The following is a 26,158-nucleotide window of genomic DNA, read 5'->3' as shown; positions in this document are numbered from 1 at the left end:
TCCATTCGAGAGATAATGAATACCTCTTGGAAGAATATCTGTCGGGGCATGGCTGATCGATTTGACCTCTGTTGTCATTTCTGCTGGCAAATCCTCAGGCCTTGAATGAGGGTTGATAGGACGAGACCTCTCGCTTCCAGTTGTTCAAGTTTGTGACATCCTGCCAAGTGCGGTGTTTTGCAATTTGATCAGTTTGTCCCCGGGTTCGGTGAGACTTGATCTCTGAGGATGCTGTTCGAGATGGAGTCCCTCGAGTCCGCCGAGTCTCTTGTCCATAGAGACCTTAATACTTGCACCGGGACCAAGCAGTGGTATGTCTGCACGGTAGGCAACTTTCATGGATGCTGCTCAAGTGATCCATGTACGACGGGAATTTGTCCGGACGACAACGACAGCGACCACTCAAGCATGTCTACACTCTCGTTGACGACATCTGGGCCCATTGCCCGGTTGCCCAGTGTGACGCCGAGAACCACAACTACTTCCTCTATGTCCACTTTGTCAGAACCAACTACCGTCTTGTCAACGGATCCATCTATGATGGTACCTGGGCCTTCTCCCACAGCTTCCTCTATTAGCTCGGAAACATCAGCAGGTTCGAAGACACCCCCAGTAACACCCACGACTTCAGAAGTCCCTACAAGTTCTGACACATACTCGACTATAGGAGCTACAGGTATTATTGCGTCGTCCTCGGTTCTGGCCGCCAGCGCGTCTCCGCCCAGTACCTCGTCCAACACCCCAAATGCTGCGTCCTCAAACCTGGGCGCAATCATCGGCGGTGTTGTCGGGGGAGTTGCGGTCTTGGTCATATGCGCCATCCTACTTTTATGTTGCTGCCGCCGCAAAAGAAAATATGGGAAGCGCGAGAAGGGGACGGCTCTCGTCTCATGGTACTCATACAGATTCACGCGGAAAGATCGAGCAACTGCATCCGAAATGAAAGGAACACTATCGCCATTAGACAGCGAAGCAAATAGTGAGTAAAATATCACTTAACAACTAACTGCCCACTGAGGCAACATAACATTTCACTGACACTAGACATTGCATTAACAATAGACTCATTGAGCGCTGTCTCCCCATTCACCATGGATAACACACGGGCAAGCCCGATTCTCACCCCAGACCTAACATTGGTATCATCGTCAACAAGCCTTATCTCACACTCTCCCCACAAAACGCCCCCAGTCCCACCAACCAAAGCGCACTCAAACGAGCTCTTCGCTTCAGTTCCTCCACGCCAAAGATTTACCCCAGAGCTACAAGACACGGGCTTCCATCGCCTGCGCGCTGAACTAGCCTCTCAATCACAGCGCGAGCTGATCAACGTACCCATGGAGCAACGACAGCGACAGCAGAATCATATCAGGTCGAGGTCTAGTCCACGGGCTTGGGAGTCGCCTGCCTTGGCACCTATAGCTACTCCGCATGCAAGCCCTAGAAGAGGAACCGACAACGGAAGCGGCCACAGCCACAGCAATAGCAATGGCGGTAGTTTGGCGAGAAACCAAGCTGGGCGGGTCATCACTGCCGAAGGAGTTGTCCTAGGCGCGAATCTGGATCGATACTCCAATGGCATGGAATTCGGAGAGTCCCAGGCCCGGGGAGAAAGGGGAGGGAAGGTTGAACGCGGTGGGACAGATCATGTTATGAGTTTTATGCAGTATGGTGAGAGGCTGGAGGATCGGGGCTTGGGAAACGGGCTTGGAATTTCAATAGGTGGTGGCCATACTTCCAACCCCCAGGGACGTGGTAGTGCTTCCAGGTCGAGACCTAGGCCCGTGGAGCGCAGTTTGGAAGATGATATTGCAGCTGCGGATGGTAGTGCTGACGTCCCGCCTGCATATGAGGCGGAACAGGGCGCCCCTGAACAGGACATTAAGTCTCCATCTGGAACGATGGGCATGAGCCTGAGAGGGATTTGAGAGGTTGGGTTTGATTTTGATTTTGAAAGTAATGCTAGTCCCGGCTCGGGGCTTTTTATGAGATTTAAACGATGGCCCGATAGGTATGTTGTATGATATTCCCTCCTTTATTAGTAACACATAGTTTAACGTTTATATTTTTGGAAGACACCTAAATAAGTCAATTCATATATTCATTTTTGTCTAACCGAAAGCCTAACATTTGTTTTTCTGTCATATATCGTATCCCAATGGTTTTACAGCAACTTCTTCAGCACGGCGGTCTGCTCGAGGACTGCGCGCTTGCTGGTTCCGCCAATGGCATCCTTCAGCTCGACGGCGCGCTCGTAGTCAAGGCAAGCCTGGACATCAGCATCGAAGCGGGCGTCGACTTCCTGGAGCTGCTTCAGAGAGAGCGTATCCATGGGGACATTGGTGTTCTCAGCCAGAGCAACGACACGGCCGGAAATGTGGTGTCCCTCGCGGAAAGGCACACCCTTGCGGACAAGGTAGTCAGCAATTTCGGTAGCCAGCATTTCCGGGGCCAGGGCGGCGATCATCTTCTCAGGGTTGACGGTGAGAGTGGAGAGAACACCGGTGGCAATCTGAATGCTGTCGCTGACAGTCTTGATGTGGTCGAGCATGGGCTCAACACTCTCCTGCAGATCCTTGTTGTAGGTAGTGGGCAGGCCCTTGATTGTGCACATCAGGCCGGCCATCTGGCCGAAAGCACGGCCAGCCTTACCGCGGAGCAACTCCAGGCTGTCTAAAGTGCAAAATACGTATCAGTATGCTGCTTTCTATTACACACATGGAATTTAAACTTACCTGCGTTCTTCTTCTGGGGCATGAGGGACGATCCAGTCGAGTAAGCATCTGAGAGACGGACAAAGCCGAACTCCAGACAGCTGTAGATGATCAGATCCTCGGCCCAACGGGAGATCTTCAGCATGAACGAGCTGCCCCATTGCATGGTCTCCATGGCGAAATCGCGGTCTGCAACAGCGTTCATGGAGTTGTACAGCAAGCCATCGAAGCCAAGCTCCTTGGCCATAGCCTCACGGTCAATGTTGAAACAGTTACCGGCAAGGGCACCGGTGCCGAGGGGGCTCTTGTTGACGCGACGGATAACTTCACGCAGACGCTCCAACTCACTAGCGAAGGCAGTGGCATGCGACAGGATCCAGTGGGACCAGCGGACGGGCTGGGCCTTCTGCAGGTGGGTGTAGCCGGGCATGAGATAGGCGATATCATTCTCAGCGCGAGCAATGGAGACCTTGATCAGATCGCAGAGGTGTTTCTCGATCAAACGGAGCTCATCGCGGAGCCACAGGCGCATATCCGTGGCGATCTGCTCATTACGCGACCGACCGGTGTGCAGCTTTCCGCCGATTTCCTTGCCAATTATCTCGCCCAGACGGCGCTCATTAGCGGTGTGGATGTCCTCATCGTTCTCCTTGGCTACGAAAGTGTTTGTTTGCCATTCCTGGGCGATCTGCTTGAAACCCCGTTCGATCTCGGCGAACTCTTGTGCTGTGAGGAGACCAGAGTTGGTGTTGGCGCGGGCGAAGGCAATTGAGCCAGCAATGTCCTGCTTCCAGAACACACGGTCGTAGGGGAGCGACGTGTTGTACTGCACCATAAGGGGGTCAAGGCCCTCTGGAGTTTTTTTTTGTATGAGTCAGTGGGTTTTTTGGTGGGATGGAGGGGGTTTGGAACTCACGGGTGAAGCGGCCTCCCCAGAGCATGTTCTCAGCGACGCCTTTAGGGTTACTCATTTTGAAAGATGGAAGATTGGTCAATAGCTTGGAAATAAGAGAAAATAGAGAAATTACAAGTTGAAGTTCCCCCTGCATCTCGTGGAATCACCGGCAACCGATCACCCGCTAAACCCAATTTGGTAATATCTGGGGACAGGGTTTATGAGTCAACTGTTTGACATTTCCCCCAGCCACATTCTTATGACATGGAATTAAAATAATATACTCTTTGTCCTGGCGACCTTCCTCCACGATTTGTCTCATATCAAATTCCACAATGTACTAGCCGCTAGAAATGATTAATAGCTTAATTATTCCTCCCTAATTCGTAGTAATCCCTCCTTGACTAGCTCAGAAGGCCCGAAGCCGATTGGAGGGCCCTCAGTACATCGGTTATCCGACTGGAGAACTGTCGCAAGCGCTATGGGTATTCGAGAGATTCAAGCATGATGAAGTCAGCGGTCGATATCGGTAATAATCCAAAGTTATCATCAGGCCAAGAATCCAAAGTCTGCGAGGGTCGAAATGGAGTCACTTGGATTTGGTTGGAAGTATCGTGCGAGGTTCGGACCGATGGATCGCCGATAAATCGGCTGGATTGCTCGTTGAAGTGGGTGGTGGTTCTCTTCTGGATTACTGTCTGGTACCAGCTCCGGATACCTTTCCACTGATTCAATAACCTATGGAAGTAATGAGTCTGACCATGCGGTGTGCTGGTCATCGAGAACAGTCTCTGGGTTCGTGTATATACCACCCCGAGGTATGAATCCAACTGAGCAATGCGGGCTGTGGATTCTTTATCGGAGGCAATCACATCGATTGATACCGAAATTTTGCTTGCCAGCATGATCGTATAGGTAAGCTGTCGCCAGTCAAAAGCAGTCCATGTTTCCATGTCATCCGCTGAGATCTCCAAGGCACGTTTCATGTAGTCCTCCACATGTGTTAGACAATCGAACATGATGCTCACCCGGATCGCAGAAAAGGGGTGGCTCCGAAGATTTCCATGAAGCCCAATTTCATGGGCGTATGCCCCTGCCAAGGCACCCCATGTGTTAAGTTGAGCTTATAACTCCAAGTCAGCTTCTTTTGACCACTTTTCTCAACTATTACGGCAAGGAAGACCCACCATGTTGGGATAGTTCAAGTGGCAGGCTTTCCCGCCACGAATGGAGTTGCCCTTCGAGAGCTTTTACAACCATTTGAACCTTATAATCACCCATAGAAAGACTATGGTCAGGGTCACCATATTCGAAAACGCTGTAGACTTCATTCATAATTCGCAGCAGCTTAATAAAGTGTATCAGCGTCTTGTCGGTGTCCACCTCGCTATCCTCTTGGAGGGAGAATGCACATTGCTCCATATACGTGGAATACGCAATTGGTGATTGTTTTCGGCACATGAGTGCACACCTAGTTCTGTGTCAGTAGATACAGCCCTAATTATTGCGGACCTGTGATACATACAGTGTTGACTGGATGTAGGCACCAATCAGGGCCCGTCTCGCCTCATGACTCCAAAATTCAAATTTGCGAGTTGTTATATGTTCCGGCGTCGGTTGAGAATTGAGGATGAGGTCGTGCTGTGTTGTTCCTTGTGGGGGCTTCTTGTTGAACCCAAGATCTACGATCATTGTCACACACAATGAAGCCAACCGATATGCATGGTATTGCCCAGACTCAGGTACGTTGAAATGGTACCTGGATATGTGATTAGCCTGATTGCAAACGACTTTTTTTAGGAAAGGGATCAAGCACCATGCAAGATATACCAACAACCCCTGGAGTATGTCCAAGCTACGCTCGCCATTAAAGAACCTCAGCCCTAGTTCCTTCACATAAAACCTCTCCAGAACAATCTGTTGGGGCTTGTTTTGCCATGATGCTATAACCAGCATGGCTTGCAAAAGCATTGGCCGTTCCTGCTGCAATTCCAGCACTCCAAGCCTCTCAGGGACGATAACGCAGGGAAAGTGCTTGTTTGACATCCTTCGATAACTCTGACACAAGGTTTCTGCCTCGGAAAATGTGACAAGGCCACAAGTTAAAGGATCCTGATTTGTGGGGATTGGTTCGCTGGGCCCTAGCGCTTCAGTAAATGATGCAGGTGTTATATCTGGCATAATTCGATGTTGCGGTCGGTCAGGAAGACGGTCCACTAGAGTAGCCATCATCTCTTCCAAATGTGACATCCGATTATGCACTGTTATTGAGTGAGCTTAGGGTTTCATCTATAAAGGCTTGCGAAATAGGCATACATCGACTCTGTCGCTTCCGAGGGCGTATTTCAGGGAAAGTACAGTCCTTTTCATGTTGATGACATCTTTTTGGTTTTAAATTTGAAGTTAATACACTAAGAAAATAAGCTAAGATAGGAAGAGTCAAACCTATGGCAGACACTGGGCACCTCGCGACTGGGAACGCAGCGGAGTTTTTTTGCCTTGCATTCAGAGCAGGCACGCCGCGGTAAGCATCCCTTTTCCATGAACAAAATATAGATCGAGAGCCCTCGATACGTATACTAGGCTAGGAGCAATGAAAAGAGCACGAGGTTGTTACCTTCAACTCGGCCAGGGAGACTTAGAGGCGCCGGTTCCGAAGCTTTGGTCACATGTGGGTCCACTTTCTTCGGCTTCGGTGACAGTTTAACCTCCGAACTCTATTTTGGTGAAGTATCACGACTTCTGGAACTCTGATATCGCATATTGTTCTCGGAGAATGCATAATTAACATCAAAATGACCGACAGTAAATCAGATTTTTACGGTAGCAATTACACCATGTCTCTCTATTTATATTGCCTTGACCCTTTCTAGTCAAAGCTCAAGCGCAATATATATTACAAACTCCAGCTCCAACATGGGCTTCAATCCAGTCAGCAGCACACCACACAGCCCGAAAGACTCCCGTGAATACATTTTGAAGAGACGACCATGGCGACTCAACGTGACAGATTTTCAAACAATCATTGACTTTCCTTATCGCGGTAGCGGCACGTCAGACGACCCGTACATTGTGGAGTGGCTCGAGAACGACCTCGAAAACCCCAAGAATTACAGCGAGTCCCTACGATGGAGCACCACGGCATTGTTAGCAACCATGACACTTTGTGTTGCCCTTGCATCATCTGCATATTCGGGCACCGTTGGTTCCCTGCTCGCTGAATTCAAATGCAGCCATGAGGTGATTACCTTGGGTCTTTCGCTCATGGTTCTCTGATATGCCGTGGGACCGTTGCTGTGGGCTCCCATATCCGAGTCCGTTGGTCGCCGCAATATATTCCTCCTTTCTTATACCGGATACACGATTTTTACTGCTGGTTGCTGTGGCTCACAAAATGTTTGGACTCTCATTATCCTCCGGTTCTTCAGTGGTCTTTTTGGATCTAGCGCCTTATGTATCCCCGGAGGTCAAATTGCAGATATGTTCAAAGCGGAGCTCAGAGGCCTTGGAATTGGCGTCTTCTGTCTTGCGCCATTCATTGGACCCGCTCTCGGTCCCATCATTGGTGGTTTCCTAGGCGAAGCAGCCGGTTGGCGCTGGGTGATGGGTCTTTTGGCTATATTCGGGGCGTTGTTGACATTGACGGCATTCATCTTCATGCCTGAAACATATGCCCCAGCATTGTTAAGAGCACGCGCTGAGCGTTTGTCGCAAGCCACCTCACAGGTGTATCTGACCGCCGAAGATGCGAAGAACCCTGTCGTTTTCAAGGAATTGGTCAAGCACGCGCTGCTTCGACCATGGGTATTACTATTTCGTGAGCCTATTGTTTTTAGTCTGACAGTTAGTACCTTTCTCCCGCTCAAGATTTTTAATGGCAACTAACGTGCCCATGAAGCTTTACATGTCAGCTATCTACGGCACATTGTACATGTGCTTTGCTGCATTCCCGATCGTGTTTCAGGAAAAGCGTGGTTGGAATGCCGGTGTTGGAGGCCTCGGGTTTACAGGCGTCTTGGTAGGGCTAATAGTCGGAATCCTCATTATCTGCTGGGACAACAAACGATACGTTCGTATCTACCGCGCAACCGACGGATTTGCCCCTCCAGAATGTCGTTTACCAGCAGTTATCGCGGGCGGCATCTCTATTGTTGTCGGGCTGGCCTGGTTCGCCGCCACCGACTCTCCCCATATCCACTGGGTGGTTCCAGTCATGGCTGGAGCTCCCTTTGGTGCAGGATTCGTCATGGTGTTTATATGCTGCGCCAATTATCTGTAATAACTCCCTGTTCCTTACACCTGGTAACTGGCTGACTTGCTATCTCTAGCATTGATGCGTACGTGATATTCGCCGCCTCAGTACTTGCTGCCAACTCTGTAATGCGGTCCATTTTTGCTTGTATCTTCCCTCTCTTCACCACATACATGTTCAATGTACGTGTAAAAACATGGCTCTTTTGGTGATCTCATCTGCTAACATGATCACAGGATATTGGGATCCACTGGGGCGTGGCTGTTCCTGGGTTTATTGCACTCGCCTGTCTTCCATTCCCCGTTTTGTTCTATTTATACGGCTCGAAGATCAGAGCGCGTTGTAAATACGCAGCATTGGCAGAAGAGCATCTGCGAAGCATCAAAGTCAATGAGAGCCTGAGCCCACAACCCTCGACTGACTTTGAAGAAAATGCGATCACAAAAGTGTAAGGGACATTTGAGGCTTTCAACGAGCCCGGTGACTCAGTGTCCTTTCTTCGGGAAATTTTCTTAGGGGTTTTCAAACCCGCATGGACTCTACCTAGTATTGGGGAGAGTCAATTTAGACATAGATAGATATCAAAAATTAAAACATAATCTACTCCCGAACCTGTCATGTATAGTAAAATGTGTTAGACATATTTGCTATAAGCGTAAATATACTCAAGTACGAGTGTGTTCATATAGAAAGCCAAGGAGATGAGAACCTTTAGTCACACAGCTCAATGACAGTCCAGGTGACAGTCGTCAGGACTTGACCCCCAATCTTTTCCATGACCCTCCGACTCGCCTTATTATACCCAGCCACCTCAGTATGAGCCCAAGCCCCGACACGCTTTGGAGTCTGAATATCCTCAGAGTTGACACCCCCAGCCCCAAAAACACCATCTACTGACATCCCACGACGCATGACAGCCTTAGACAATGGAACGGCAAGCCCGCGACCCCGATGCTCTGGCTCAACATGCAACGTCGCTAGTGCTCCATCCACACCCAAGAATCCCCATGCAATAGGCATTTCCTCGAGATCACTAGACCCGGAATCAAGGTAGACTGCCATACCAGGCATTTTAGATAGCTGCGCCCTTGGCCGGGGGATATGTGTTCGACTCTGCACAAGATCCAGGTGCTTACTCATAACACCCTCCCTCCCCTCTCTGTCATGGAACCTATATCCGGACGGGAGGGCCAGATCCGCGAACGGCAGATCTGTAGACTTTCCAGTTTCTGCATCGGGGCTGAACTCAGATCTCCGGAAGAAGTACTTGTAATAAGGTGGATCATCGAAGCGATGGACCCGGATATTGGGGATCGGGTCAGATAGCGTGTAAGAGCCAGATCGCTGCAGGAGAGAGAAGAGACCTGTATGAAGGCTGCCGATAAGGAAGGCCCGTGGATCGGGCGCGGGGATCAGGGGAACAGTACTATTGGCAGTGGGATTGGTGTTGATCGGGGTAGTTCCGGCCTCCACAGATGTGGTTTGTGCTGACTTCGTCAAATATGACAGGTAAGCTGGCAGCAGATAAGTCTTGACATATGACAGCAAAGCCAATAGCTGCGCGCGGACCAGGGCTAGGACGGCTGGGTTGGCGGAAAATGTGGAAACAATGGGATTGGTTACGTTGTCGATGTCAGCATGATTATTATCATTGGCATTGTTTTTGTTATTATTGGATGCCGAGTCCACATTTAATATCTCCGATGTTGTGGCTTTGGGACTATCGCTGAGAGCGATCGGCGGAATTGACGTGTGCTCCGCTTCGAGGCTGGAATAGATGAGTATTTGTGTTGTGCGGCCGGCAAAGAGATCCACCCGCGCAGCCAGCCATGGTTGTCCAGGTTTAGGGGTTGAGCCGGACGGGAAAGTTGCCAGTATATGGGCAGTTTGAACTGGATACACGATTCCATGTTGGATTCGACGAAGCAGGGTAGTGGAATGCGGTAGTTCAGATATGAGTGCCGGCATTATTGTGGCTGCATCGTGCTCGTAGATGCATATCGATGCCATTCCGATCGTGGACGTGCCGGATTCCCGGGTACCTGACTCAGGGGTGTTTCTACACGGGGTAAGAAAAGGATCGTAAAACCACAGAGACTATTGATCTTCAATTTATTCATAAAGTGACAGGTTGACACTTGGGCCGTGAGTCAAAGAGTTGTGGGACCTCATGGCTAATTGTGCCTAGCTAAGTCTGGTTAGTTAACAGCCTTAGAAAGATATTCGATTTGAAAGCACACGGAGTACTCCGGGCTCCGTACCAATCATCGAATCTCCGAGTCGCTTAAGTATTTGTAATATTTGTGTGGCGGTGCGGCACTATCGATTCTGACGCGGGACCCGCGGGCGATCTCCGTCGCGTGCTAAACGAGTTTGGGTTTTAAGTTCTTTTTCACATCATGTTGCATTTCTAGGGGGAAACCCTTTTCCGATGTAAGGACAATAAAAAACAAAAGACCGCCTTGCCATTATACTCCACTGTGATATGACATCACCAGTACTATAGATTTTTGGGACCGGGAAACAAAGGAGAAAACGAAGAGGGAAAAAAAAAAGAAAAATTCGTGCCTCATCATCGCGGTATCCTACCAGGGACTGCGCGCTCCGATCATCCAATCCTCCATTGCCAGCCATTCACTCCACCGTGCCTCGGCTGCTCGAATCTCGTCCTCCGAGGGGTCACGCAGGGGCCTCAAGAAGGGGGTCTCTTCAGCTGGAGAAATGTCGTAGGCAGCCTTTGTAGAGGCCCAACCGCTGCTCTTAGCCGTGAACAGATAGTTTACCCGCTCTTGTTTGTAGATACAGCCCACGCCAGCCTCCCAGTCACCACCGAAGAAGCCTTGCATAACAGCCGGTGAATCCTGCGCGGTGACAATCAAACGTCTGACATACGGCCGCAGGGAGATAAAGGGGGATGGCGTTGATGGAGACACTGCGCTAGACTCTGAAGGTTGTTGGCAGGGTAGTCGCATGTTGATGAACGCGGCAATGGCCTGCACTTGGGGAGTGTGCTGGCTACAGTCGACGAAGTGCTGAACACAATTCTTATAGTGTGGGAACCAGCCGGTGGGGTCAACGCGACCAAACTCGTCATTCAACACCAAATGGGCCTCTGGGTTGATCCCCTCTTCACGAGGGCGCTCGCGCCTATCAGGTATGCGTTCAGCGTCTCGTTCGACGGATCCTGGAACAAGGGCAAAAGGTCTCAGAATTGTGGTCATTGTGCAACCGGTACACTAGGCGAGACCGGAGGGGTAGAAGGAACAGGAAGTTAACTCACTTTGAGCGTGTTGTTCGCGAAAACAAGGATCGCGCATGTCCATATGCTGAGAGTTTTCCCAGCACTCTCTTCCAGAACCTTGCATTCTCAGGGACATGTTCGACAGTTGACATGTGTTGGTAATGTGCGCCAAGGAAGAAGATGTCAAACTAGAGGTGGATTGGTGGATTTAGACTTGTGTTGGAATAGAGCCCATGATTCTGGGGGAGGCGAATGCCTTATAGGTTCGCGCCTAAGCGCGGACCGGAAAGACCGAGCCATCAATGTGCAAAATCGATAACTGAAGATCAAGGGCGGACTAGTTCGGCTTTCCGAGGTGAAGGCAGGTGGATCTGGAAAGCTAACAAAATCAAGCTTGAGCCACAGATGTGGTCACTAGCCACGGTGAGCCACGGTGAGCCACGGTGAGACCGAGAAGGTGGCTTGTGCGCTTATCCCTAAATAGTAAGGGGTGTGTGGCTGTGCATAGACAATGGAATTATCCACTAGTCTCTATCAGGCAACCCCCATGGTAGATCCAGATCTGGTACTCTGTAGTGTATCAATAGTTCAATAGTTTTGGGGCTAGTCTCTTGGACTATCTCGCCCTAGATTACCCTGAAATGATTTGGAAGATTTACTACTAGCGGAAGATCAGAGATCTCATGTTTTCCCATTTCTGGCTTCTTAGTGACCTGTGCAACATGTTTGACACTTCCAAGGCCCACTTGTCCCCAATATTATTAAACATCTTGATAGTTTCCAAGGTTCTTAGCCCCGAGCCCGGATCTGTTCGGGGGTGGATCTCATATCACATTTGGAATCTGTTCTTCTCCTGTCCGTCCCTAGCACACGTTTTTTTTTCCCCAAGAAAATAAAAGAAAAAAAGAAAAAAGAAAAAAAGAAAAAGAAGAAGAAAAAAAAAAGCCAGCATCAAACAAAACCAAGAACTGAAACGTGGGCAGAAAGGCAAAAGAATGCAAGGAGAAGGGGATAATCTGACCAAGTTCTCGTATCGAGAGGCTTGCCCACATCGGGGACTCCGAGCGATCGGCTTTGACCCTCAGACGCCCTCGTTGTCCAATCACAAAGATCGATCCACGTTCGTGGAGTGCGTGAGAACCCGACTTCCCGGTTATAACAAAATTCTATCTATGAAAAAAAAAAAAAAAAGAAACTAGGTGACATGTGGATTTTGACGTCTGATCTCCCCGCTTCCAAATTACTGCGGCTGAGCATTTTCATTCATTTAAATGTAGCCGGGTTCGCTTCTGGAACCTGCATCTCAACACTGCATACTCGTGAATCGTGAGACATTGTGATATACAATACTTCACACCATGAGTTACAAGACAAACTATGAGCTCTACGTGAGTAAACATCCATTTACTTTGGTTAATCCATCTAACTTGTATTTTTCTAGTCTCGGGGGAGCATTGACAGCAGACGGTCACCTCCGCCAGATGAGCTTCTCTCGCCGTTGGCAACACTCTACCCGCATGTCGCGGCCCTGCAGCCACAGTACAACCCCAGCAACTGCACCTTCACCGGTTACCGTGACACGGGATATTGGGCGGCGGCCTATACAACACAACCTATCGATGATCCCATCATGTCTAGGCGTCGTGTCAGTGGTGAGTTTAATATTTCCGTTTCAGTTGCATTTAATTCTTACATTATCCTAGATGGTCGGCAATGCCGATTTGTGTCTAAACTACGCCGACTCCTCAGCCGAGAAGATTTAAAACATCGCCGAGGATCTCGAGCGACTGCACGAACTGCATAAATTGCGGCTTATCTCCAGTCTTTTTTCCCTTAGCGATTTCCTCGAACAACACGCAGACGACCAGCGACTCACCTCTCAACATCATATTATCCTCTTACGAGGCTGTTCATTTTCAAGCACGACTCGGCGTCCATCTTTTTCTTTTGTCTGATCTGAGTTTTCATCTTTACAGGCGTATCTTTTTTTCCCCCACCTGTTTTTGGGCAAGCGACGTTTTATAGCGAGGAGTTCTGTGGCATATATTGGCAAGCCTAATTGGGGGTTATATATTGTTTATTCTTGTTACTAAATTTTGTCGCACATATTTTTATATCAGTGATGTATATTAGGGCAGATTTGCCTACAGATATCAAAGGACCAATTACAATCCACCTTTTTTTTTTCAACCCCGTTTGAGAACATTTCCAAGTTGTATAATTCTAAACGCTCCGTCGGGGTTGCTCAAACAAGCACGTTTTTTCACAGGCACCTCGTTCTCCACTATTAGGCAGTTACTAGCTAATCAGGCCCCAATGTCCTAGGTGCCAGCCTCATGCCTTGCTTCCAAGGCATGAGCCAGTGACGACATAAGGATATTTGTTTTTTTCCATTGCCTCATGGTTCCCGATCCCACGGTAGCACTCGTGATCCCTGCAGGTCCAAGGGAAATGAAAAGGATCAACACACATGGTGTGGGATCGCCGAGGGCGCAAACGCCGAATCACTTGCATCTGCCGATCAGCTCAACATTCGGTACACATCTCAATGATCGGCGTGCTCCACGCGCCTATGGAGTCCTAGTCACAATTATAATAGGCCTGGACTCTTCAAAAGCCTGATGATGATTATTAGATATCCGCATGAACCGCATAAATGTCACGATACTTGTATGTGTGGGGCTGATACTACAACTCCAATATCACAATGGCGTTGTAATGGCTTAACCGTCAGTCATGTCGTGCCTGATGCAAAGTTTCAGGGGTGACAGACACAACATCCACCTGTGCATGGCCGGGATTTGAACCTTTTTTTTTTTTTATAGAGCCTACTACCGGGTTGGAAAACTCAACACCGAGCGTTTTAAGTCTAAGGGCCGACCCGTGTCGATCATGGTCTAGGGACCCGACAGCCTATTTGAAATATCACCCAACGCCTGATTTTGGGGCTATTATGTAGCATGGCCTTGGGATGGTCGTGTGGGTTGCAAATTTGATATCATCTCCGTGTTTGCTTTTTGCTTACTATCTTGACGCTAGAGTGGATAAGGAAGGACCATCCCATTGCGTGAGGTAGACAGTATATCCTTTTTGCTTGAAGGAAAATGAGAAATATGCTAGGATATAGGCCATAGAAACTATGGATTATTGAAATGAGTTCATCGAGAAGGGGTTCATACTGGTAATCCCCATCTGTTATATAGCAAGGAGAGGATACTCCGTGATCATCACTGCCCTTGGTCTAGCTACAACATACGGATATGTATGCAGGGGATAATGAAGGACATATTATTGGTCGATCAATCTCGGATGACTGCCATGAGATCAGAGTATAAGCCTAATTCAGTAATAATAACGTTGCTCGTCGCCCAACATCGATAACACGAAAATTGACTTACTTTCAAGGCTATATGGATCCCTGCGCCACACGTCAACTACCGTGTTATCAAAAGTAAATAGTCTTTACTTCAGGTATAGAAGAACCTAAAAAAAGGCAAACAATAGGAGAAAGTAGTAATCGCTTTCAAGACGATGCGATAGGCGGTAGAATTATTCATGTTTACAACTTAGGACCTTGGAAGATATTCTAGTATTCTTTTTCCTTTCTTTTGGGGTCCCAGTAAGAAATTATAGGATGCGCATAATGTATCACACAAGGCAATAAACCAGGTGATCGGCATATGTGAAAAGGAAATTGAAGAATCATAGACCGACGCATTTACCGATCAACGCATCCGTGCCAAAACTTAAACATTCGCCCCACTGCTCTCCCCGCGAACACTTCCCCGGACTCCTCGGACTGGAAATAATTTCTGTCCAAAAAATGTCTAATTCTTTAACAGCTGAAACCTCCCCGAAATACGAATGCTCGTTATGCCCCAAGCGGTATAAGCGACGTGAACACCTGTTTCGCCATATCAGCTCCCATACATCACAGCGGCCATACCAATGCAATCCGTGCGATGGGGCTTTCCAGCGAGCTGATGTTTTGAAGCGACATATGAGGACCTGTGATGGCGGCACATAGAGAGGAAGTACTCGAAGACGGGCTTGCGATCGTTGCGTTCGCCAGAAAAAGGCCTGTAGCTCCCATCGACCATGTCACAGCTGCGCCAAAAGGGGTGCTGATTGTTGGTATTCCACAGACGCAGGGTCTTCATCACGACCAATTCACCATAGCCCCACAAAGGATATCACGAAAGATCAACAGGTGAATCCTCAATTTACAAGCCTACCGTCATCGACATCCTATACAATGATGCCGTGGGCCCCCACTAACCAATGCCACTAACAACTCCAACTTTCCCTACCCGCAAGAAGTCTCTACTGGACGATCTCCTTCCGTGGGTCGTTCGAGTCGCTATGTAAAGACGATTATCACCTCCTCACTACCCTGGGTCCATTGAATTTATTTGCATTAACATCAGGTAAGCTACAATCCAAGCCTTCACGATTCAACTGTATTAATACTATAAAAACTAGCAATTCATTCACAAATCTTTCAATTCCGCAGCGCGGTGAGCAGCTTCCAACTCCGAGCTTCGATACAAAATGCACTCAGCAATTGGCGAGATATCTGGCACTTGTTCTCTACGACGTTCCCCCAAGGAATCATACCACAAATGACGGAACATCTAAACCGAATAATGAGTTGGAGCCGCTCGACGAGGGCCCGCTCGACCCAATTCTGAATCCATATAATCAAACGAGGATGCGCCAGATTAATGACCTGACTATGGGCTTTCGGACATTCCAGATTTGATAGCCACCTCTTTTGTACAATTCGAATGTTTGACCAAGAAATGAATAAGTGTTATATTGCTATCTTTTCAAGTCCCGGATTATTTTGAGAACGCAAATCACGATTGCTGAAACGATACAGATTTTGAACAAAGGCCAAAAAAGCGGCAATGGGACATCACTGGGAAATCCTGTTAGTGACTAGCTGATCGCAACTGGACGTAATGTCTACCTATCATGATCTGAACTCGGAAGAAACCCGGCCTCGCGTTCTGATTCCAGTCTGAGTGACTCAGAGCCATCCTCTCTCCAGTCGACTGTTGTTTCATGGAGCCAGGATGTTCTGTCATGATCTTCCTGTTTAGATCTCGGGGATAGGACAGTTTCTGATGCTGCGTCGTGGATTGGTTGCGGTTGTATTATTGTCCGAGTAGCTTTGAGGCTGTTGTCAGGCCCAGAAATCTTAGACCGAACGCCTATAGTCGCGGCTGTAGCCTGAAAACTGAGGAGAACAAAGTATGTGGTAAATAACGACTGAAAGAACATCTTGATGTGGTAGAATAAGGGAAGAGTTCGAAGTCTCTTTATAATCTCCAGGGGTGCTAGTTCATTATATATAGTCTTTCAAGGTCTAAGTTTCAATCCAACGTGAAGTCTAATTTAGAGTTTCCTTGTAGATTCTAAGGTTTGACCATGATGACCTCTTGGCGTGGCTGAGTGGTCTTGGCACGGAGTTAAGTCTTGGAATGTGTAGGTTACGGTTATCTACACAATATTTTAGTATGAAGTCACAGTAGACTGACTTTGCTTGTTCAGAAAAAAATAGTTCCCTCGGTCGGCAACTTACATATATCTCTAGAAACCCTAGAATGACGACGTACGTAGGCTCTAGGCACATAGCTCGTGCTACCGGAGCTAAAGTCCAGTTGGGAACCTTACAACCTTCGAAGGCAACACGTTGTTCTGAAATTCATGCAAGTTGCTGACACGCCAAGACATCGGGAGATCCACCGGGTAGACGTAAGTGCGAAGCGTAGCAAATCACATCAAGTCAAAACTACCTTATTTTTATGGAAAATAATTATTTATAAGCAAATACATTGCTGTATTGCGCGGCTAGTTTGGCACTCGACTCTACTTTTTACTTGGCATTTACGGCAGGTTTGGGGGGTCATCGCGCCAACCGGGCTTTTCACCGGCAGAAGGTCAACCAGCTGCCATGAATCGACATTTATACATCTACTACACTCGTCTGCTTCCATTCTACTGACCACTCCCACTAGTGCTTTTCCATAAATGAGGGCCCATCAAACGGGGGTTGCCTACCTGGCGAAAGCCCATCTTAAAGTATATGTTCTGTAATAGACTCGAATGAAGTTATCTACCTTGAAGGCTTATTGAGTGATTGTCGGACGCTTATACCACCCCAAGACAATAAATCATGTTCAGCCCCATTGAAGTTCTGTTCTCTTTGCCTTATTCAGAATATACTGAACTGAGTAGGAATTGACGCGGTGTGAGTTGAACCCGAAGGTAATGCCTACGGCAGGGTTTGGGTCCATCGCGCCAACCTATGTAAAAGCCCTAAGCATGGGATTGTTGCTCCATTCTAAATAGCTTTATGAACTCGATATACGCCCTACTCCAAAACACCTATAATACCTAAATCGCTCATGCGTCCCGTAGAGAAAGTCTAGCGCTACTATAAAATCTACTTTGTTAAATGACCATCTTTCTGTCAACCTTTTCGAAGGTCCTTTTAAGGTCTTTTGGAATATAACGGCGAACTATCTCCTAATATTGTTAATGGGGCACCTTTGATAGCTATTTTCAGACTTAAGAGACACATACGTCGCTCGCTCAAGGAGAGTAGATGATGTACAAGTGAAAGAACATGGAAAATGAATAAGCAGATTGTGATTTACTGCAAATTACTTTGCGCTATTCATTGGACTTGCTATTCTTTAGCTGATTCGGACTTTTAACACTTGAGGATCTTTGATTGACAGATTCGTTCAACAATGATAGGCTGCTCTGGCCATTGGCCTGTTATGTCGATCATCATTTGGGTGGAAATATTCCCCCACATCCACTCCACACTCTCACCTCCGCATCCGCGAGCATACGTATATCCCACTCCGACCTCCGATATTGACAGATATACTGGGGTTGAGGCATGTTAGCACACGAGAATACGGATTTCAATAACGGTATTTAGAGGGATCCCTCTAGGGATACTTTGGTCTCAAAGCCAACCTTCTTGGGAGCGCAGCTTTGAATTCACTCAACTGTGACAACAATCACTAAATATCCAAAATGTTACCAATTACCGTGATAATAGGGGCAGCTATTGCCGTTATACTTCTTTCGCGCGTTCTCAGAATTGGACGTCGACCAAAGAACTACCCCCGGGTCCTCCAACATTGCCTCTTTTGGGAAACATTCATCAAGTATGCCATACGGTGCTCCAAATAAGAGGGTCTAAACTAACCTGTCGCTTTTAGATGCCCTCTCGAGATGCCCATCTTCAATTCGAAAAATGGGCACGTGAATACGGCCCAATCTACAGTTTAATGCTAGGCACCAAGTGTCTGATTGTGCTGTCCAGTGATGAGACTGTCAAAGAGCTTTTGGATAAAAGAAGTGGTATATATTCGCACCGGCCAGAGCTGTATATTGGCCAGGTTTTGTGCAGCGGTGGCCTCAGGATGTTGATGATGGTAAGCCGTGAAGCTAGGGAAAAAGATTTTCGGATGTATCTTGTAGCTCACCAGTTCCTCCATCTTTAGAATTACGGACCAACATGGCGTGGGGTAGGCATGATCTGATACAAGCTGCAATATTTGTGCTAACTTGATTTTAGTTTCGCAAAATGGTGCACGGCTTGCTTAACGTCACGACATCGAAGAAATACCTCCCCTACCAAATGCTGGAGAATCGGCAAATGCTATACCAGTTCCTGACGGAGCCAGAAGCATTCCTGAAGCACATTCGACGATACTCCAATGCCCTCACGACTACGATGGTTTTCGGATGGCGCACGCCTACATACGAAGACGAGAAAATGATGCAATTGTTCAACGGCTTCTCGGAATTTGCAGATCTCAACCAGACCGGAACGGCAGCGATTATTGACTTCTTCCCATGGCTGCGGAAACTACCCGAGTTCCTTCTCCCAGCACAACAGAAAGCAAAAGATCTCCACAAAAAGGAGAAAGCGTTGTATCTGAGTCATTGGTTGCGAGCAAAGGAAGAGGTTCGCCAGAACACAATCAAGCCATGCTTCTGCGCAGGAATGTACAAGGCGCAGAATGAAGACGGCTTCAGCGACGATCAAGCAGCTTACATCTCTGGAACCCTCCTAGAAGCCGGCTCGGACACTACATCAAGCACATTGTACGCCTTCGTTCAAGCCATGCTACTGTTCCCGGATGTTCAACGCAAAGCCCAAGAAGAGATCGAAAGGGTGATAGGTTCTAGTCGCCTACCCGTCATGGACGACCTGTTTGAACTGCAGTACGTAAGGGGCTGCATGAAAGAAACGGTTCGATGGATGCCGACGACTATTCTCGGGGCCGTTCCACACGCAGTCACCCAAGATGACGAGTACAAAGGGTACTTTATACCCAAGGGCGCGGGCGTGATGAATAACGTGTGGGGCATCCACATGGACCCGGCCCGTCATCCCAGCCCCCGAGAATTCAACCCCGATCGGTACCACGACGACTACCAGAGTTTCGGAGACGCAGCGGCCAACCCTGATTCGTCGAAGCGGGATGTTTTCACTTTCGGTGCGGGGCGTCGCATATGCCCCGGCATCCATGTGGCTGAGCGCAGTCTGTTCCTTGGAATGTCGCGCATCCTGTGGGCGTTCGATATTGCGCCGGAAACCGATGCGGCGGGAATCTCGATTTTGCCTGATCCCGATCGCTTGACGCAAGGGTTTGTGTGTATGCCTGAGGAATTCCCGGCGAAAATTACGCCACGGTCAAAGGAGAGGGCGAATTTGGTGCTGAGCGAGTGGAAAGAGGCAGAGAAAGAGTGTCTCGATCCTAAGACGAGACAGTGGATGCAGTCACCTGTGAAAGTATGAGTTGGTGAATGGAATGTGTTATTTACGTATTTAGGGTGCTGGGGCTAGGTCGAAGAAGAGAGACAGTTGTGCTTTGGCATGTTAACTGGATGAGACAGATATGATTCAAATGCCATCAGACCAAAGCGCCGTGTGGCACCCAATGATATTTGTTGATATAGATAATGTGCCACAAAGATGTACACCCTACGGGGACTCCTATCACCGAGACTGGAAACCTTGAAGATATCCGTGTACCCTTTGCACATGAAATGACGAAAATATGCATGTTTATACCTCATTTGGCCGAGACCTAGATTCTGGGTTTAGACCTCGACCAGCCTTAACCCCCTGAACGGTGATTGGCATAGGGATAGATTGCATGGGATCGAAAGAAACACCGCTTCCAAATCGAGACGTTGAGATATGCATTAATGCTTGTGTGAGACGCCAACTCTACGTGAGTTCAATAGTCGGTGTAACTGAGTTAGCCATGTAAGACCCAATCTGAACCAGGAGGCGTTGTATATTGATATGAGCCATATAACCCAGCGAACAGGGTGCTCTTCCCGCACAGATATGCCAAAACTATCCTTGCAAGGTAGATAACATTTCTCCTTCCGAGGAGAATGCTGGAATTCTAATATAAATAGTCATGTCCGCACCTCGCGTTGACCTTGAGACTTCCAGTATAATATTCCCCTGATATGCCATCCGCAGCGATCTCGTACGCCCGTTCCAATTGTCACACGGGCCATCGCATGAAGTTGATCTAACCACACAGTTGAGATCATGGCCTAACTCTTATTGAAAGGTGCTCTCCTTGAAGGTGGGGGAGTGAGAATTCAAATATCTGTGGACCGTTTCCTGACATCTGAAGATCAGTGGGGGCGACAACCATTATCCGCGACGAGTATAGTTTCAAATGGCCTTGCAAATTCGAAGATTCGAACCGTTGAACACTGAGGTTAGGAAGAAATGGGCACAAAAAAGAAGAGGGAAATGGCAGTTACCCCCCAACATCTCCAACGTCCCGCAGGCGACAGAATTGATTTTTTTTTTTTTCAGAGGAATGATCCCGCTTTTGAGAAACCAGTGGAAAGAAAAAATGCCTCAGGTTTATATAAAATGGCGCATACTGGACAGCTGTCACCGGTTTTTTTTCCTCAGTTATGATTGGCTGGAGAGATGTGAGAGGTGTGAGAGGTGTGAGCTTGATTTTTCTTGGACTTTCTAGCTACCGAGGTAGAAGAAAAAGACCCCAAAAGACCCCAAAAATGAACAATCGGAGGCTAAAAGTATCCAATTCACAGGCAGATGGTCAAACATTCCGATAAACAGGTGGAACAGGAGGTGGTTACAGCGGCTGGGAAATTAGTCCCAAAGCCCTAAACCAGCACAGCCACCTCCAGATGCAGACCCTGGTCTCTCTCCTCTCTTGGCACTTCACCAGCCGCATGGAACGGCTCGATTGAGTAAAGGGTCAGATCAAGGGAATCTACAAAACGTATGAGGCAATTTGTCAAGGACCAGTATTTGGTAAAATTGGCTATTAATTTATCAAATGTTCGGCCTTAGTGGACATGAAGTTCGAACTGGAGCTTCAAAAATCCCTCATAGCTATCCCAAGTACAGCTGTCCCCGGGTACTTTGCAACTGTTTTACCCTTTTCGGTATTTTCCATCGGAGATCCTGGCCCGATACAAAAGTACCGTAAATTAGCATGAAACTATGGTCCAAGCTTCCGTCAAGATGTATCAAAACAATTGAAAAAAACCCCGAAAGAGCCATAAAGCCACAAAATACTGAACCCTCCGAATGCACGAGCCAGTCCTAGTCGATCTTGTGGCTGTGGCTACCGGTCGAATCATAGGGTTGATTGCTACGCACAGAAACAAGAGTAAGTAATAGGAATGAAAAAGAAAAATAAAATAAAAATGTCACTCTGTCAATATCCGGGTTGACCCCTCAGTTCTACCTCACCATAGGGAAAAAAAAAAAGGTATATAAGCTCGTCCCCGTCCATACACCATGACTTCTCATCTTAACGAGGGATGCTTATCGACGGTCATAAGTGGGCGTGTGAAGCTTGTATACGGGGCCACCGTGTGACCAGCTGCAAACATCATGGTACCTAAGCTTTTGTTTTTTCCTTTCCCCCCCTTCCATTAAGAAAGCTCTGAAAACTGACGACCAGACACCTAGATCGTCCATTGATTCGCATCAAGCGGAAAGGTCGCCCTTTCGCAACATGTACCATGTGCAATGCAACGCCTTGCACATCTCCAATCGAGCATGCACGCGCAAAGCGTGACGCAGAGCTCAAATGTCCTTCAAAAGTAACGCAAACACAAAACACAGCCAACAGACGCCATATCTTCGGCATATGGAAGAAGAGAAATTGCAAGCGCCATGGTGCTGATTGCTGTTTGCTCTTTTTCTAGAAAGCCCCGAACCACGGAAGACTCTATCCGCGGCATAATCCGAACGGTTTCCTTCCGATTGCGCCGCGTCCACGTCCAAGCCCAAGTCCGTCGGGATCGATCTCGGGCCCTGCCGGTGGGAAACCTCCCTCAGCTGTCGCGACAAAGTCAAAGTCTAGATCCGGGTCAAAGTCGGGCTACTCGACCTCGTCGGCTTCGTCGCCCGGGAAGACCCCCATCTACCATGATATGGGGCCAGGAGAGTGGTCGGGCTCGGAGGGCTTGTCCAGGATGGAGTCATCTAGACAAACCGTGTCTTTCTCTGGGTCGGTAATGCCGAGTTTTGACTCGAGTCAGACACTTCGCCCAGGGCAGGGTGGCTCCGCTTCACATTCCGCGCCGGGCTCACTGTATGAGTATCCCATTGAGTATCCCGCTACCTCGGGGGCTGAGGCTGCTGCTGCCTTGTTCGATCCTGCCTATTCCCTCCAACCTTCTACGATGGCCGTTTCGGGTTCCCAGCTCGCCCACACGTTGCCCATGGTTAGTCCGCTCGAAGGGGGAACCCCTTTGACTTCTCGCTGGACCCTGCGCTGGAATTGGGCGATAGCACATTGGGATATCTGAACGAGGCCGACATGAATATGGATATGGAAATGCCGGCTATGGAGGAAGTGTTTCATGTGGAGGATTGGTCTAGGTATATGTGGTCGGCTGAGACAGGGTTTGAGCATTTAGATACCGGATTCCCACCTGTGACACAATAACAGGAGGGGTTCGGGCGGCGAACCTGGTCAATAACTCGCATGACGATTGATGATTATGATTTTATTGCGATGATGTTGATGTATATACATGGAAAGAGCGAAAGCATAGGCTCTCGTGCTGTTTGTGATATCTTTCACTCTCGCACCGCTACCTACCACAACAGTTCTGACCTTCATGAAGATTCAATGGAAACAACATGTCCTATGCTCCGAGACTCGCGAATGGATGACAAGCACGAATGTCCCCAACGCTCCTTGCCGATGTAAGATAATGATGGCACCGGCACTGATGAGGCCGACTATACAGGAGAATGAACAAAAATAGAAAGCAGGCTTGGGCCTTATGGTCCAACAAACAGACAATGATCAACCGTTCAAAAAGAAATTGTACGAAGGCCAGTGGGTAGAACCTACACCTCCTGGATATAGTTCGCCGGAACGCTCTTCGTAACGCCACCCCGTTCCACGTCGGCCCACCCATCGCCACTATCCCGGTTGATTAACACAAAGCGATCGCCCTCTGCCATATTCCACTCCATATCACTGCGAGCTTCGTACTCGTATAATGCCTCGACATATTGCAATTTCTTGGCTCCTCGTCTGGGCGCGACGGCTGGTCCGACACGCTTCGGCGCGGCGCTTCCCGCTAGGGAGGCCGAGGAATTCGAGTACGCTGAACCGGGCCGTTCAGGCATACTGGAACTAGTGGATGGGACGGGTGACGGTGCTGGGGCAGCTTCGACATATGCGGTCGGAACAAGTCCTTCGCGGGCCCCCGAGCGTACACGCAGCCATCCAGAACCATCTGTGCAATTCTTAGTAAATATTGGGCGAAAAGGGTAGGACAAGAGGACGTACCATCTGGTTGGAGGATCACCACTTCATCCCCTTCTTCCACGCTGACCTCGTCTGAGCCAGTGGCTTGATACGCGTATAGCATCTTACCTCGTGGCTCTTTGGATTTCGAGCCCATGCCAGAGTCGCTCGGCGGAGGCGCAGTCATGTACGCTGTCGGAGGTGGTGCTAGCACCCGGTTCCTCTTCGTGGCAGCGGCAGCTGGCTTTGTCTGTGCAACGGGAGCTGGAGGTTCCTCTGCTGGGATTTCTGGTGTGGGCTGAGTAGCAATGTTCGATACCGACCGAGTTGTACTGGCCGCATATCCTGAGCTAAGAGAAGTCATTGTATTTTGTCGCGTCAGGGACGGGGCGGCAGCGGAAGCTGTAGGGGTGCCGATATCCACAGCAGGCACGGCACCGGCTTGTTCTTGTCGCAAGACCTTGAGCTTTTTCTTCTCTTCCTTGGTTTGCTCGCCCGGGCACTCTGGCGGTACCTTCATTTGGCATTTACTATGGCAGGTGTAACCACAATCCCGACAATCAAAGCCCTTGGCGGACAGGCCCCAGATTCGCTCGCCGCAAAGATCGCAATTTGTCGGGATCTTGAATGTCTGAGAGCGGAAGTTGTGGTTCTGGGCTCCAAGTGACAAATCTCCAGCCACTGCCATAATGGTCGCCGTTTCTACTTCGGCTGTAACCCATTTGCGATCAACCTCGTGCAAGGATTCTTGGATGTAGAACATGGACCGCACGACATCTAGCTCGTTTCGATTATCTTTGCCATGTTGGATATTTTCCCGCACTTTCTTGCTTCCTTCAACCTCGCGCTTCTTCCGGTCTGACTCAACCCGCAGTTCGTGAATTTGAGCTTTGCTCTTACTCAGAACATTGCGCAGGAAGACCTTGGCTGCTTCATCGACGACGATTGTAGCATCGTCGTGCCATATTGGACTCGGCTCAAACGCTACGTTCGCAGGTTCTTGTGACTGAGTCACATTGTGCTGGAGGAACATCAAGGAGTCCAGACGCGGGTTGTTGCGAGGAATTTCGACAAGAAGCTTGGCGATGTGCTCTGTGCTGTTAGAAAGAGATGCCTTTTCAAGTTGCGCGGCATGCGACCACATCACGTTCATTTTTGCGACTCTCGTTTCGTTGAGATTTTGTAAACCCTGACCGGAAGTATGAGTATGATTATTGTTCCAGGACGGGAAGTAGCGGGTTCATCTTACATCGATCACCTCAGGGACATATTCATGATAAAATTTCGCCTTCAGCTTATTTGTCACATTGATGCTGATGAGGTAGAGATTCTAGCCGCAAGTTAGCATCAGGACAAAGTTTCCAGTCAAACGAGCCATGCCTTATAGTTGTTCATCTCCAGTATTTGTTGCTGATATGCTGTTTGTGCTTTGGCCTTGCCATGATCGAAAGCGGACTCCATTTTCTTTCTGCGAGATTCAACCTCCTGGCATGCGCCATCGTATTTGCCCTTCGCTTTTTTGAGATCGCCATAGGCTGCCTCCCGTTCCTTCTCTAACTTCCCATAATATTCGACGTGGCATTTGCGAATCTCTTCATATTGGGTGGCAGCTTGTTTCAGAGGATCCGCCACTTGCACTACCAATTCTGACGCAAACTTGTCGCGTTCGGCGGCGTGTGATTCCACGGCGTTTAATTGTGTAGTCCACGTAGTGAGCGACGCGCTTTCGAGGGAGCCAGGGGTCAAGGTGGGCGTATCGCCTACACTCAAGGGGCTGATCTTCTTCGCCTTGCGGTCATAGTACTTCTTGCATAGGGCCGTTAACTTGGATGCGTATTCCTTCTCAATGGCACTGCGCTCGCGGTAGAATTGGTGTATCTCGTCTACCCATGATATACCATTTGATACCTGTGCAACATGTTGGCATTAGCTCCACTTCAAGCGCACAGCGTGATCTGACGGGTCGGCTGCGGGGAAACGATGTCGGGACCATACCCAATTGTTAACTGGCTTGAAGGAGTCCTAGATAAATTAAGCCAGTTAGCTATACATCTACAACCATCAACATACAGTATTGATACCTTTAACTCTGCTCCGAATTGGGGAGCAACGTCTGCGACCGCCATGGCTGGATTGAGATCCCAAGGCACACGCGCATGGGATAGCGCGGGAATGGAAGACCGAACAATGAGGCGGGATTGCCTGATCTCAGCGCTACTCGTCGACGGGCCACTTGTC

At 48.7% G+C, this 26,158-nt stretch overlaps 9 protein-coding genes across 9 annotated transcripts; 4 read left to right on the top strand and 5 right to left on the bottom strand.

Annotated features, from left to right (window-relative positions):
* Positions 1-240: 240 nt before the first annotated feature.
* Positions 241-1,928, top strand: N7447_008912 (uncharacterized protein; the record flags this gene model as incomplete). The annotated part of the gene is made up of 4 exons (XM_057233174.1): positions 241-324; positions 396-543; positions 668-979; positions 1,045-1,928. The coding sequence occupies 4 exons, from the start codon at positions 241-243 to the stop codon at positions 1,926-1,928; spliced, it is 1,428 nt and encodes a 475-aa protein (XP_057082716.1).
* A 236-nt stretch (positions 1,929-2,164) lies between these two features.
* Positions 2,165-3,685, bottom strand: N7447_008911 (argininosuccinate lyase ARG4; the record flags this gene model as incomplete). The annotated part of the gene is made up of 3 exons (XM_057233173.1): positions 2,165-2,673; positions 2,736-3,566; positions 3,631-3,685. 3 exons carry the CDS (start codon positions 3,683-3,685, stop codon positions 2,165-2,167), a joined length of 1,395 nt encoding a protein of 464 aa, XP_057082715.1.
* Positions 3,686-4,088: 403 nt separating this feature from the next.
* N7447_008910 (uncharacterized protein) lies at positions 4,089-5,301 on the bottom strand (the record flags this gene model as incomplete). Its single annotated transcript, XM_057233172.1, has 3 exons — positions 4,089-4,732; positions 4,797-5,080; positions 5,135-5,301. The coding sequence occupies 3 exons, from the start codon at positions 5,299-5,301 to the stop codon at positions 4,089-4,091; spliced, it is 1,095 nt and encodes a 364-aa protein (XP_057082714.1).
* A 1,224-nt stretch (positions 5,302-6,525) lies between these two features.
* Positions 6,526-8,313, top strand: N7447_008909 (MFS transporter; the record flags this gene model as incomplete). Its single annotated transcript, XM_057233171.1, has 5 exons — positions 6,526-6,849; positions 6,925-7,452; positions 7,508-7,884; positions 7,938-8,043; positions 8,098-8,313. 5 exons carry the CDS (start codon positions 6,526-6,528, stop codon positions 8,311-8,313), a joined length of 1,551 nt encoding a protein of 516 aa, XP_057082713.1.
* A 259-nt stretch (positions 8,314-8,572) lies between these two features.
* N7447_008908 (Acyl-CoA N-acyltransferase) lies at positions 8,573-9,871 on the bottom strand (the record flags this gene model as incomplete). The annotated part of the gene is made up of 1 exon (XM_057233170.1): positions 8,573-9,871. One exon carries the CDS (start codon positions 9,869-9,871, stop codon positions 8,573-8,575), a length of 1,299 nt encoding a protein of 432 aa, XP_057082712.1.
* A 575-nt stretch (positions 9,872-10,446) lies between these two features.
* N7447_008907 (uncharacterized protein) lies at positions 10,447-11,082 on the bottom strand (the record flags this gene model as incomplete). The annotated part of the gene is made up of 1 exon (XM_057233169.1): positions 10,447-11,082. One exon carries the CDS (start codon positions 11,080-11,082, stop codon positions 10,447-10,449), a length of 636 nt encoding a protein of 211 aa, XP_057082711.1.
* A 1,378-nt stretch (positions 11,083-12,460) lies between these two features.
* N7447_008906 (uncharacterized protein) lies at positions 12,461-12,865 on the top strand (the record flags this gene model as incomplete). The annotated part of the gene is made up of 3 exons (XM_057233168.1): positions 12,461-12,490; positions 12,544-12,747; positions 12,806-12,865. The coding sequence occupies 3 exons, from the start codon at positions 12,461-12,463 to the stop codon at positions 12,863-12,865; spliced, it is 294 nt and encodes a 97-aa protein (XP_057082710.1).
* Positions 12,866-18,346: 5,481 nt separating this feature from the next.
* Positions 18,347-19,935, top strand: N7447_008905 (cytochrome P450; the record flags this gene model as incomplete). The annotated part of the gene is made up of 3 exons (XM_057233167.1): positions 18,347-18,562; positions 18,632-18,655; positions 18,706-19,935. 3 exons carry the CDS (start codon positions 18,347-18,349, stop codon positions 19,933-19,935), a joined length of 1,470 nt encoding a protein of 489 aa, XP_057082709.1.
* Positions 19,936-22,576: 2,641 nt separating this feature from the next.
* On the bottom strand, positions 22,577-26,046 carry N7447_008904 (putative actin polymerization protein Bzz1; the record flags this gene model as incomplete). The annotated part of the gene is given in 9 exon segments (XM_057233166.1): positions 22,577-22,684; positions 22,697-22,812; positions 22,831-22,925; positions 23,519-23,909; positions 23,963-25,109; positions 25,170-25,233; positions 25,377-25,828; positions 25,916-25,942; positions 26,002-26,046. 9 exon segments carry the CDS (start codon positions 26,044-26,046, stop codon positions 22,577-22,579), a joined length of 2,445 nt encoding a protein of 814 aa, XP_057082708.1.
* Positions 26,047-26,158: the final 112 nt, after the last annotated feature.

This window comes from Penicillium robsamsonii (assembly GCF_028829455.1).
Source record: "Penicillium robsamsonii strain IBT 29466 chromosome Unknown utg000005l_segment0_segment0, whole genome shotgun sequence".
Classification (NCBI taxonomy): domain Eukaryota; kingdom Fungi; phylum Ascomycota; class Eurotiomycetes; order Eurotiales; family Aspergillaceae; genus Penicillium; species Penicillium robsamsonii.
This window is presented reverse-complemented; position numbering and strand designations above follow the sequence as displayed.